Source organism: Mus musculus, chromosome 4 (assembly GCF_000001635.26).
Source record: "Mus musculus strain C57BL/6J chromosome 4, GRCm38.p6 C57BL/6J".
NCBI classification, from domain to species: domain Eukaryota; kingdom Metazoa; phylum Chordata; class Mammalia; order Rodentia; family Muridae; genus Mus; species Mus musculus.
In genome coordinates this window covers 123929624-123943112 of record NC_000070.6, presented here as the reverse complement: position 1 = coordinate 123943112, position 13489 = coordinate 123929624, and the positions used below count along the sequence as shown (strand labels likewise).

General features: G+C 43.9%; 1 protein-coding gene across 1 annotated transcript in view; it reads right to left on the bottom strand.

Annotated features, from left to right (window-relative positions):
* Window positions 1–6115: 6115 nt before the first annotated feature.
* Window positions 6116–13489, bottom strand: part of Rragc (Ras-related GTP binding C) — a 19565-nt gene continuing 12191 nt past the window's right edge. Inside the window, exons 6-7 of the mRNA NM_017475.2 lie at window positions 13133–13281; window positions 6116–7575 (exon numbers count right to left, since the gene is read on the bottom strand). Of these exons, the coding sequence (NP_059503.2) occupies window positions 7424–7575; window positions 13133–13281 (301 nt within the window). The 3' untranslated portion in view covers window positions 6116–7423. The remainder of the gene's footprint in view (window positions 7576–13132; window positions 13282–13489) is intronic.

Sequence of the window (13489 nt, the reverse complement as noted above, 5' to 3'; positions counted from 1 at the left end):
ATATATTCTTAAAAATTCCCTTCTCTAGGTGCCTTAGCCCTCTCATCTGTAGTTAGACCTTAACAAGTTTCAACTGGATGGAGTAGAGAAGGGGTGTGAGTTGAACTCTCTACAGTATTTCTTATAATAATAAAAATAGTGTGGCTGTCATTGGAACCTAGTGTGGGTTTTTCCCTCACCTTGAAACAAGATATTACTATGTAACCCCAGCTGCCCCGGAATTCATTGTGTAGACCAGGCTGGCCTTGAACTCAGAGATCCACCTGTCTCTGCCTCCCTCCTGGTGAGGTTGCAGATGTACACCACCATGTCCAGTTTCATATGATGCTAAGAGCAGAATCCAGGGCCTCATACACACTAGGCCAGCGCTCTACCAATTCAGCTATTTCTCCTCCCCGACTCTGTAATTGTTAATAAAGAAAGGAGTGATGGGGCCAGACGTGGGGAGGGGCCAGATGTGGGGAGGGGCCAGACGGGGGGGGGGTGGAAGTCTGGGGGGAGAATAACTCATGATCTAATGATGTATTGGAAGAGAAGAGTCAGAGACCTCCCGAGGTGTCAAGCAGCCCAGGTCTCCAGCTGGAAGGACTTTTAAGGTCTCTAGTATCCGGGGCAAATTAAGGGCTGTGTTTGTTCTCACACCCCACCCAGGTTGGTACCCTGAACCTTGCTGGCAAACATTCCTTCCCAGCCATCTGATTTCCCTCTCTATCTGCCGAGAGCATCCTAGTACCATATCAGCTATACTTCAGCCAATTGAGCACAGTCCTCCCTAAGCCCACCCTACACATGCCCTGCCTCTTGCTCAGTCCAACAGCCCACCCTTGATTCTAGCCTCCTCCCCATCCCTCTGGTTGTCAGAGGACATTTCTAGCCCAAGCCCCACCTGACTTCCTTTTTGCCAAACAGCCTTTCTCAGTTATCCCATTTCTCCCAAGAGGCTACCAGGGGGGCAGATAGTAGGGATACAGAGTCCAGGAGCTCATTGGTCTTAAACATTGACCCAGAAAGGGCAACAGTGGAGCACAAAAACAGCTTCTGTGCATGGAAATTACAAACAGCTCCATTTCCAAACTCAAGACAGGTATTAGGCAAAGGGCTGGTAGAGCTCTGGGCTGTTTCTCTGTCTCCCAAAGCGCCGGGACAGGGTCTTTTCGGGAACAAAAGTCTCTATACAGAACATCCCAGCACTGAGTTTTGGAATAATATAGGTTTCATCTGCTCAGATAAATTAACATCTCTTCTGAGGTGACCCATTACCTGGAATGCAAAGTGTGCATGCCAACTTGGATGGAGACAGGAGAGGACACTGAAGGAGACGAATGCAACTTATCTGAACCGCATGTGCCCCAGCCTGGTTTTGAAAGAAATGCACAGAGACGGAGAGATGGCTCAACAGTTAAGAGCACTTACTGCTCTTGCAGAGGACCAAAGTTTAGTTTCCCAGCACCCAAATGGTACCTCTCAGCCATCTATCTAACTCGTTCCGGGGGCTCCGACACCTCTCCTGACCTCCTCAGACTCATGAACATATGTGATATACATGCACACACTCAGATACATACACAAAATACATTGATAACTGTAAAATAAATGAACAGAAAAAGAACATTGCAGAATACTAATATTCTGTCTTTATAGGTCACACTTCTATTATATAGGGTGTTATAAGAAACTGAATCAATTATCTCCTAAAGCCTTCCTGAAATTTGGTCATTGCAGTTCAGATGGTCCTTCCTTCCTTCCTTCCTTCCTTCCTTCCTTCCTTCCTTCCTTCCTTCCTTCCTTCCTTCTTTTTTTTAAGATTTATTATTATATCTAAGTACACTGAAGCTGTCTTCAGACGCACCAGAAGAGGTCGTCAGATCTCATTACGGATGGTTGTGAGCCACCACGTGGTTGCTGGGCTTTGAACTCAGGACCTTTGGAAGAGCAGTCGGTTCTCTTAACCACTGAGCCATCTCTCCAGCCCCCCAGATGGTGCTTTCTTAAGTGTAAGAAACTTCCGGAGAAAGTTGTGACACTATGAGAGCTGTGGTTGGTAGATGCAGACGCTTTGAAGTTGGGGGTGGGTGGTGGGTGGAGGTTCCCATCATTTGGTTCCTCATTCTGTCCTCTGTAATTTGTTTTTGGCAATTTCATACACACACACACACACACACACACACACACACACACACACACACACATATATATATAAAATTCTATTCATGTCCCCTCTGAATCCCTTCCTTTTTCCAACAAGGCCCCCTTCTACTTTCGTCCGTGTCTGTTGTCTGTCCCGTTGTGTTTAATATTGCATGTGCAATATTATGAGTTACATTTTAAACAGATCTGGAGGTGCGCTGACATACCTCTTTCCTTCCACACTGTCTGTCTTTGCCACAGCAGTGATGGCACTGAAGGATCTTGTGCAGCTTTTCCTTTACGAGATTCTTATCTCTCAGGTTCAAGTGTGAAATAATTTCAATAAAGCTCATCTCAGGCAAAGAAAAGCAATGGGAGCCAGCATTTTAATTTAAATGTGTAGCATTTCTTCCCATGGGAGTCTTTAAGGACACTCAGAACACATCTACAACAGATGGCTTAGGGAGCAGAAGGTCCTGGTCCCTATGGGAATTCAGAAAGGGCGATCTTCTTAAGGACCCTTTCTAAGTCAACATGAAATCTGTTGTGATCTTCATCCTAGCTAGCCCTTGTTAAAAAGAGAAGGTTGCACTAGGCAATGGTGGCACACGCCTTTAATCCCAGCACTTGGGATGCAGAGGCAGGCAGATTTCTGAGTTTGAGGCCAGCCTGGTCTATAGAGTGAGTTCCAGGACAGTCAGGGCTACACAGAGAAACCCTGTCTCGAAAAATGAGAGAGAGAGAGTGAGAGAGAGAGAGAGAGAGAGAGAGAGTTGCAAACTGCTCCACTTCCAATAAAATTTCTCAGAAAGTTCCTGGATATCTTCCCAGAAGGACAACTTCAGAAAACCTGTGGTTCTCTAAGATGAGCCCTTGAGTGGTACAGACAATAAAAACTTTCAGAACTAAGCAAATGCAAAGCCAAGAAACTATGCACTACCATAGCGCAACAGCGCCACCTAGAGGTCAAATTCTGAGGCACTGGACTTAGAAAAACAAAACTAGGTGAGGTATTATTATTACTGGCAAACCAGCACCAGGCCCGCTTTAATAGCAAAGCCAGGGTATGAGGCAGTTCACACATGCAGAGACTGTTCTCCAACGTGGGCATGCTGAAAAAAAGCCAGCCAAATAAGACTATTCCATCATACCTACAAGGATTGGTACAAAATTACCCAACCAAGAAACCAGCTTGCCTCAGTCAAAATACTTAGAAAATAGTATTAAAAGATCAGTTCTAGATCAGGAATATAGTACAAAGTTAGAGAGCAATCATTTGCCCTCCTGAGTGTGTCAAAGTTAGATAGCAAGCATTGCCCTCCTTACCCCAACACTGAAAATAAAAACCAAATTCCAATCCAACTGAAATGTTTCAGTGTGGTCTTGTGTGTTGTTTACACCCCACTTTATAGGTAGCTCCTCCTAAAGGGTCAAATAAACAAGGATATGAAATATGTGCCAAGATAAGCAGGTTTCTTTATTGCGGGTCTCCTCATATCTTCAGTGTCTGACTGTAAAAAGTTCAAGTGATGACTGGGTGCATGCTTCCAGATTTAATTGTAGAATCATTTTCTGCCCTACACACTTCACCAACCCCCCCCCCCTCCTAAGCCAGCAAGATCAAGTGTTAGTGCAAGGATTGAGACTCCAAACAGACTGAGTTCCAATTCTAACTCCACTTCAACTTACTTTCTTTTTCTGTGCCTCAGTTTCCCCATCTGCACAACAGGAATGGTATAGCTATATCACATTCTGAAGACTGCAATATAAACCATGTAAGACAATTGAGAGTACTTGTTCCTCATATCCTTGGGTGTCTTGCAATTCTGTTGAGGCAGCTCAGAGAAGCTGCCTTGTTAAGAGAAATACACCAGCATTTGGGAGGCATAGGCAAGTAGAGCTCTGTGCATTCAAGACAAGCTGGTCTAAGCAAAACAAGGAAAAGACAGAGAACCTTACCAGAGTCTATGAATTACAGTGGTTTTTTTTTCCCAATAAGGCTTGAGAATGATGCTATCTTTTAAATCATCTCTCTCTGTACAAGCACAGAGCTCAAGTGTCAAATCAAGTTGCAAATGATTTCGATATATATGCTCATGTTGTGTAAAACACATGTATATCTTATATACATTTATAATTTATAATCTGTGGTCATCTCTATGTGCAAAAACATCTATAACATGTTTATAGTCTATGACCATGCATTTATATCTGTATGCACCTATGAATGTGGAGATAGAAAAGGCAGTGATGAGAACCAACTAACAGCCTCACTGCAGAGGTGTTTGGCAAACCTTCCCAGCTCTGAGGTACTGTGGATAAACTCCCACTGGGGTACACTTATACTTTCCTTTCCACATCCATTTCTTTTTCACTATTTCCACTTGTCTGTTTTTGTGTTTTTTTTTTTTGTTGTTGTTGTTGTTGTTGTTTTGTTGAGACGGGGTTTCCCTGTGTAGCCCTGGCCATCCTGGAACTCACTATAGACCAGGCCGACCTCGAACTAAAGAGACCCACCTGCCTGTCTCCCCAACTGCTGAGATTAAAGATGTGTGCCACCACCTCCTGTCTTTTTGCCTTTCTTAATCATCCCTGCATTTATTTTGTCAGGTTATAATTTTGTCACATCAAGCTCCTCTGAAATATGTTTTTTTGTTGTTGTTTTGTTTTGTATTTTTGTTTTAGGACAAGGTCTCCACTCTCTCACTCAGGCTGGCCTAGAACTGTGTACCAGCTTTAAGTACCATGCTTCAAAGCCGCTGATTCTCCTGTCTCTGGGGCTTAACACTATACTTAGGTTTTTGTCATTTGGTTGGTTTTTTTTTTTTTTTTTCCTTTTAAAAAAAAGTTATCTCACAGCTTGGGGGTTAAGTGGCTTAAGTGGCCCTTCTGCACTGGCCCCAAGTAGCTAAGGCCACATGTGTATGCAGCTGTGCTACGCAAATCTATGATGCTATGAAAACAGCATCACCAAGCCTGAGTCTGAGGCAGGAGGCAAATGAGGAATACAGGTGTTAGCCTGGACTACACGCCCTCCTGGGCTATCAATCACATCTATGACACATCTGGACACCTCAGTTTACCCACAGCACAGCTTTACACGCCCTCCTGGGCTATCAATCACATCTATGACACATCTGGACACCTCAGTTTACCCACAGCACAGCTTTACAGCTATTTCTTCAGCCCGAGAACTCCCTTGGCTTGGAGTTTAAGGTACACACCATCCTATCTGCAGCTCTCAGCAAGGCTCTTTACCCATCCTGACCTGGTTCCATCGTGTGAAAACTTACAGGGAACTGTTAGATACAATTAATAGATCTTTTCAAACAGCTTGTCATTTCTATTTCAGAGTTTCACTTCTAAAGTAGTCCAATTGTGAAATGAAACATCCTTCAAACAATACCTCCTCTAGTTAATGACTAGTTCTTCAGTCAGTTTAGACTCAACCTAATGTAAACACTGAATCCAAAGGTTAGTAATGAGTACCTAGGAAACTTGGTACCATGATTTTAGGGGCTCTTTTGCATGGTTAGTGGGTAGGGGCAGCCATCAGCTACAGTGTATCTGTGGAGGTCAGAAGACAATTTGCAGGACTCTGCTCTTGCTTGCTGCCATGTGGATCCCAGGGATTAAACTCAGGTCACCAGGCTCAGTGACAAGCACTTTCACCAGCTGAGCCAGCCCACCATGCTCTTTCTACTCCTGTTTCACCTCAGCCTCCTTACTGTTCTGCCTGGATGCAATGTACAAGTCATGCCAGGCTCTGGATGCTCCCCAGTACCAGAGAGGTCTGTTAACATAAAACCACAAATCCAAACATGTTCTCACCTGAGCCCACACCTACTCCACAGCAGAAATGGGCCATGAAAATGATCTCAAGACAAAAGCAGATGTGCTGAACAGAAGGAATGGTGACTGCACACAGCAGCAAAGGACAGAGGAATGGTGAGAAAAGAAGCACTCTTACACATCACACAACAAACACTGACTTTGGAGTAAATACATTTATTGATACCCATTTTACATATAGTTCAATGAAATAATCTATAAATATAAAAGCATTTTTCCTTTGGATATCACCGTGGTCCATGTAAATTCGCAACAGTCAGTCATCTGCAGGAAGTGCTCCAAGTCTCACTGCTAGGTTACAGACCTGAGTACATTTCACTCACCAGCTGCACTGACGCACTCAAGGGGCCCAGTGGCTTTGGAATGTGACTACTGGGCATGTGTAGTAAAGAAAATGTGAAAGCCTAAATCAGTGGGAAGGGTATCAGCCATGAACAACAGGGAACAATTATGAATTCATATCTCAGGCAAAGCAAAGTAGCACAGCTGACACTTGGTGTCAGACAACCGACCGCAGAGTGTGTGAAGTTGCACACGCTGCAGCTGCACCACCGCATGCTTCCGCCAATCCCCAGAGGACGGTTCGCAGGAGCCCTTAGGGTCATCTGTGGTCAAAAACAATTCGTAAAGAGCCTACATAGCATAGAATAAAAGCCATGGCATCGAGATTAAAGAAAAGTGAGCTAAGTACTTCAGTGACATAATGAGTTTGTCCCTTCACTGGGGGGACTGTGGGGAAGTCTTTCTGTCTTAAATTCCCTTTGTTGCATTGTGCATGGTCATGATCAGGCGAGGAGAGCACGGCCCTCTGCTACCTGAACCACAGCTGTGGAAAATCACTTCTGTTTCAAAGTTTTTCCAACACATCCAGAGATCTGATGCTGCCCTTGCTGAGCCTGGCTCTCCCCGATGCCGCACAAAAACTTCCTCTTCTCTTCAGAAACATCCTTCGCTTGGTCTTCTGAATCAGCAAGGTAATGCACTTCCAAGGTCTTAGAGGTACAGTGAGATCTGAACTCTGAAAGGCAGTGTTAGAACGTAAGCAAAGCAAGTCTTTCGACACTACTCAAGTGAAGGCCTAGGGAAGCATATAAAACTCAGTTTCCTACTGTTTTAGGCTGGGACTGACAGCAACATTCACTGGTAAAGATGGCTAACTGGTTATCATCTCCAGGTCCAAAATATCCCAGCTATTTAAAGTAGGGCTCAAGAGAGAAGAAAAGACACACTGAGTTCTGAGGTCTCTGCAATTCTTTTGCGATGTACTTAGAGAGTAGCTTCAGTTGCACACAGCCGGCTGAGGGGCTCTCGTCAGCAGAGAAACTCCACCGTCGTCATCGTCTCCAGACTCCATAGGCAGCAGCGCTCATGTCCTGCAGTGCATGGCATCTGACCCTGGAGGGAGGACTAAGCCAGCACTGAGCCTCCGCTGCTGAGACTCAGACTAGATGGCATTCCGAGGCGTGCCGTTATGTGCCAAGGCTTTCAGACTTGGAGCACTGGTCTGATGACTGCAGCTTCTGTGAGAAGTCACACCCACCTCAAACACCTCATGGATAGCTTTTCGGAAACAGTGGAAGTTGTAGTCTATCAACCCTACAAGAGAGAGAAAGAGCCTGTCTATTTAAATGCCAACTGTGAAGCTCCCCTCTCTCCGAAACTCTTCACACTGCAATCAATCACTGTAAAGCCAAGAATCCAGCAGCTAACACTGTTACCTCTAGGACAGACGTGAACAGTGAGAACTGGTAATCTAACAAATCAAGTGGGAAGATGAATGTGTTAAATCCTCAAGTCAGGGTAGCATTCTTTCCACCAATGGCCCTGTAGAGCAGCTAATGAAGTATGCAGGAAGCAGGCAGGCAGCATTGGTATATAAGCTCAGCAGGGCTCCAGCATCCTCCACCCAACTTTGAGAGAGGAGAGTTACTCTCTATCTGTTTTAGGGACTGAACATCCACTTGAGACTTTGGGTGATCAAAGGTTTCTCTTATGACAGAAAGAGTGGGTTGCCATTTTCCCCCTTCACCTTTATATGTGGAACCCCAATTCTGAACAAGCAACTGAGACTGAGCTTTAAAAATTCCATTTCCTTGTCTCTAGCTGCATATGTATCAAAAGATGGCCTAGTAGGCCATCACTGCAAAGAGAGGCCCATTGGACTTGCAAACTTTATATGCCCCAGTACAGGGGAACGCCAGGGCCAAAAAGGGGGAGTGGGTGGGTAGGGGAGTGGGGGTGGGTGGGTACGGGGGACTTCTGGTATAGCATTGGAAATGTAAATGAGCTAAATACCTAATAAAAAATGGAAAAAAATTCCATTTCCTAGCCTCCCCTGGGCCAGATACAGGCACTTGGCTTAATTTGAAATGCCCCAAACTGGATAGTAAGCTCTTCCATCAGAAGAGCCGTCACCTATATATATACCCACTGGCAAAGCAAGACCACCCCACCTGCACTCGTCCACATCAAACACCAAAAGCACTGTATGGCCTACCTAATCATCATGTGACCTTTCAGTAACTTACAGCAGACTAGATAAGTCATTGAACACTTATTAACAGCATGAGCACGGATACAATGTGTCAAAAGCAGCAGCATCAGGTCCACATTTTCAAGCATATGCTAGCTGGGGCAGAAAGCCAAAACACAACAAATCAAAATAACCTGCCAACTAAGTACAAATGCGAAAGAAGTCCACAGAAGGGAGAGCTAAATGTAGGCAGGGCAAAGCTGGCAATGGAAACTTCATAGATGAGGCTGAACTTTAGGTACACCGGCTAGACTTCAATAAATCCTTGCACTTTGTACATGTGCACACATACACACAAAGTAAATGTACTGAAATTATAAAAACAAAAACAAGTTACCAAAGAAACCTGAAGTCAATGAATAAGTGCTCTGCTATAAAAATATCTGTCCTAATTAGCAATTAAATATGTAAAAATGAGATACCATTACACAGCAACAGACTGAGAATATGAGAGTCCAACAGTATCAAGCATTCTCAAGGAGACATGATGAGAACACTCTCACAGTGCTATGAGGTGAAGTCTGTAGAGCCACCTGGAAGAGTCCTGTGTTAATGCATGTACATCCCATTCTCACATACTCACCCTAGAGACAGAGGAGACATTTACAGGCAATGGCTTTGATTTGGGAATTGCTGACGTTACTGTTGTTTGTTTATTTTTGAGGCAGTCTCTCCTGCATCCCAGGCTGGTCTCAAACTCATTAGGTAGTCAAGGATGACCTTAAACTCCTGATCCTGCCTCCACCTCCCAAGTGCTGGGGTTATAGGTGTGCACCACCATACCCAGTTTACATGATGCTGGGGACTGTGAACCCAGAGCCTCCTGCATGCTACACAGGCAGTCCAATAATGGACCCACAGCTCCAGCCCATTTTGTCTTGTTTTGAAATGGCATCTTGCTTTACAGTCCTAGTGTGCTGGCTAGTTTCATGTCAACCTGACACAAAGTAGGTTATCTAGAAAGAAGGAATCAAGAAAATGCCACCATAGGATTGGCCAGTAGGCACATGTATAGAGTTTTCTTCATTGATGATTGATATAGGGAGGGCCCAGCCTCTGTGGGTGGTGCCAACCCTGAGCAAGTAGGTGGTGTAAGAAAGCAGGTGAACAAGCCATGGAGGACAAGCATGTAAACAGCACCTCTCTATGGCCTCTGCATTGGCTCCTGCTTCCAGGATCCTGCCCTGTTTGAGTCCCTCTCCTTATGTCCCTCAGTGATGGGCTATAACTGGCACTGTAAGCTGAAACTATTTCCTCCCAAAGTTGCTCATGATCAATGGTGTTTGGTCACAGTAACAGAGACACTAAAACATCTAGATGGCCTCAAATGTACGTACAACAACCCTGCCTCTGCCTTTCAAGTACTGACACTAAAGATATGAGCCTTTATACACAGCTTATTCATGGGTATTTGTCACAAAATTATACCTTTAAAAATATCTGAATGTCCAGCAACAAAAACAAAGTTCAATATATAACCCATACACAGCAGTGGGAAAAATCTCAAAAATAACCCTGAACAAGAAGAAAAACACATGTCACAAAAACTAACTTCAATTCAGTATCATTTGTACAACGTTATTTATGGGTAGGTATGAAGCAAAAGGGTAAAAATAAAATGCACAGGAAAAAATAAAATACACAAAACCAAAAAAGGGATGTAAACCAAGAGAAAGCAGGTGAACAAGCCATGGAGGACAAGCATGTAAACAGCACCTCTCTATGGCCTCTGCATTGGCTCCTGCTTCCAGGATCCTGCCCTGGAACTGCACACAAGTCTGCAGTTGTATGTCATACCAGCTCTTTTGTTAACTGCATGCACTTGTGTATGTGGGTTTGTACACCTGAGTGTAGTGCCTATAGAGGACAGGGGGTATCAGATGCTGGAGCTAAAGTTACAGGGGGTTGTGAGCCACCCCACATGACTGCCACAGTCCTCAGGAAGAACAGGAAGTGATCTTAACCACTGATCTACCTCTCCAGACTCCACACTGGTTCTTAAGGTCAAAAATAAATATACATATTTTGTTTTGTATGAGAAATTATGTGTAAGTGAAGTAATTCTTTTGAAGCGCAGGCAGAAAAATGGGATTTTTTTAGTCTGTGTGCACGTGAGTATGTGAATGTGCTCGCTGAGTGCAGGTATATACTCACCACATCATCTGTGTGACCAAGGACAGCTTGGAGTGTGTGTTCTCTCCTGCCTCAACTGCTACCTTGAGACAGGGCCTCTTGTTGACTGCTGTGTATGCCAAAGCATGGCACACAGTAGAGATCTATGCATCAGTCCTAGTATTCTGCTGCAGGCTATTGTAGTACTGCAGGTCTGCAGGAATATGGACTTAGGGGAGTCATTAAAGGCAGAAATGGAAAGGAGCCACAAGGAATAGTTTCAGGGAGCAAATAATAAGAGTTGATAAAAATTCAATGTGAGCAACACAGAAGAATGAAAAGGGGAGAAAATGAAATCCCATCTATGAACCAATACACAAAGATATCTTTAAAAAAAATCAATTACCATAAGACATCAAGGTTTAAACATGAAAAAAACAGCATAACTTGTAACAGAAGCAGGGTAGGCAAGAGTCTGAGTGGAAAAGATTTTTACTTAGCTGGGGGGTGGGGTAATACTTGCCCACAATGGCCAGAACACCAGCAAATACTGAAATGAGGATGTCTCACTAAGAGCTCCAAATATGGTACTAGAACATGAGCTCTAAAAAGAGTTGTAGGTGTAAACTTTCAGTCACAAACTGATTAACCCAAGCCATGAACAAGGACTAGAGAGAGCCAGCTTAATGAGCAAAAGCACTTGCCATGTAAGCCGAACAACCTCAGGTCAATTCCCGGAACCCACAGCAGAAGAGAACCTTCCAAGCCATGAACTGGGGGAGCTGACACTACAAGCAAGAAGCAAGCAGAAAGTTTTGACTCTAAAGAACATGGGATTCGGAAAAAGAAAACTAGCCAGAAGGAGATAGGAGACAGAAAAATATTCAAGGTGACCCAAAGAAGAAAGCTGTGATCAAGGTAGGACTGACAGTCACGGGCTCCAGAAAACTAAAGACCACTGGACACGCCCAAGGAGAGAGAGAGCTGCAGACTGGTTCAAATAGAAAACAAACTCTATGAAAGAAGAGCCAACAAAAGTATATGGAGGAAGAGGGGTAGGATTAAAAAAAAAGTGAATTAAAGTATGAGATTAAAAGGAAAGATAAAAAGCCGGGCGTGGTGGCGCATGCCTTTAATCCCAGCACTCGGGAGGCAGAGGCAGGCGGATTTCTGAGTTCGAGACCAGCTTGGTCTACAGAGTGAGTTCCAGGACAACAAGGGCTATACAGAGAAACCCTGCTTCCAAAAATAAAACAAACAAACAAACAAAAAAAACAAAAAAACCCAAAACACAAACAAACAATAAAATGTCTAATTTACAAAGACAGGAGGCACAGATGTATTTACGTTCACTTCTAAGATAGCCATTAGTAGAGTTTTCAAGAATCTGCAAAATCATAACAAAAAAAATGTAACGTAAGAGCATTTAGCTAGGTGTGGTGATCCACAGCCTTAACCCCACCATTAAAGAGGCAGATGGGTCTCTGTGAGTTCAAGGCTGGTCTGATCTATATAACAAGTACCAGAACAGCCAGAGCTACATAATAGAGACCCTGTCTCAATAACCTAAGCCACCACAACAACAAAAGAACAGCTCTTTAGGCTAGAGAGATGGCTCGGTGGCTAAGAGCTCTGGCTTCTCTTCCAGAAGACCATGATTTGATTCCTAGCCCACACATGGTGGCTCACAACAGTCTACAACTCCAGATCCAGGGCATCTCACACCTTCTTCTGGTCTCTATGGGACCTACATATAAATAGTACACGGACATACATGCAAGCAAACAAACTCATACACATAAAATAATAAAAATTAGAGAGGGGGGGGAGAAGGAGGAGGAGGGGGAGGAGGAGGAGAGAGAGAAAGAGGGAGAGAGAGAGAAAACTATCTCTTTGAAGGCTAGAGAAACGGTTCAACAATTAAGGGTGTTTGCTCTTCTTGCAGAAGACCCAGGTTTGGTTCCCAGCACCCAGTGGTGGGTAGCTCACGAGCACCTGTAGTTCTCGTGTTCCAGGGATCCAACACCCTCTTCTTCTGACCATCTCAGGCTCCTGCACCCATGTGGTGTAAATACACTCACGTACATACATATAAAATAAATAAGTCCTTTTTTGTTGTTTTTGTTTTCCAATCAGCATTTCTCTTTGTAGCCCTGGCTGTTCTCTACAACCAGGCTGGCCTTGAACTTAGAGATCCACCTGCCTCTGCCTCCTACCTGCTGGAATTAAAAGCACGAGCCACCACTGCCTAGCTTTTTTATTTTTTTTTTCTTTTTAATGATGACTCACAATGCCCTGTAACTCCAGTTCCAGGAGACCCAGTGCCTTCTGCTGGCCTCCACTGGCACTGCATTCATGTGGTACATAGACATAGACTCAGTCGCACATGTGCATACATACCTGAACGCATGCACACACAAAAGAGGAATAAAATCGAAACAATTAATTATAAATACAAGCAGCTTTAAAAAAAACAAAAAACAAACAAAAAAAAACCCACTTCATTACCTTTTCGTTCAAAGCTCTCTTCCCTAAGAATGCAAACCAGTGCCAAAAATTTAGTGACTTCCTTTAAATAAAGGACAGTTGTATTATTCAGCTTGATAATGGCCATCGATTCTTTGTCATAAGCACTTCCACTTCCATCTTCCTTTAATCTATTTTAAAAGAAAGCACCATTTATTACAAGTTTCCCAAATAGGCATTTTGTACAGGAGCAAATCTTTCCACCCTGGTCCCCAAACCTCTTTTGAGAGGGAATAGTACTGCCTGAAATATATTGGGACAGTCATCATTTAGGGTAAGAGTCACAAAGAACACAATCTAGGAGCTTTTGTTAACAGCAAGGCACTGCATGTCTCTCAT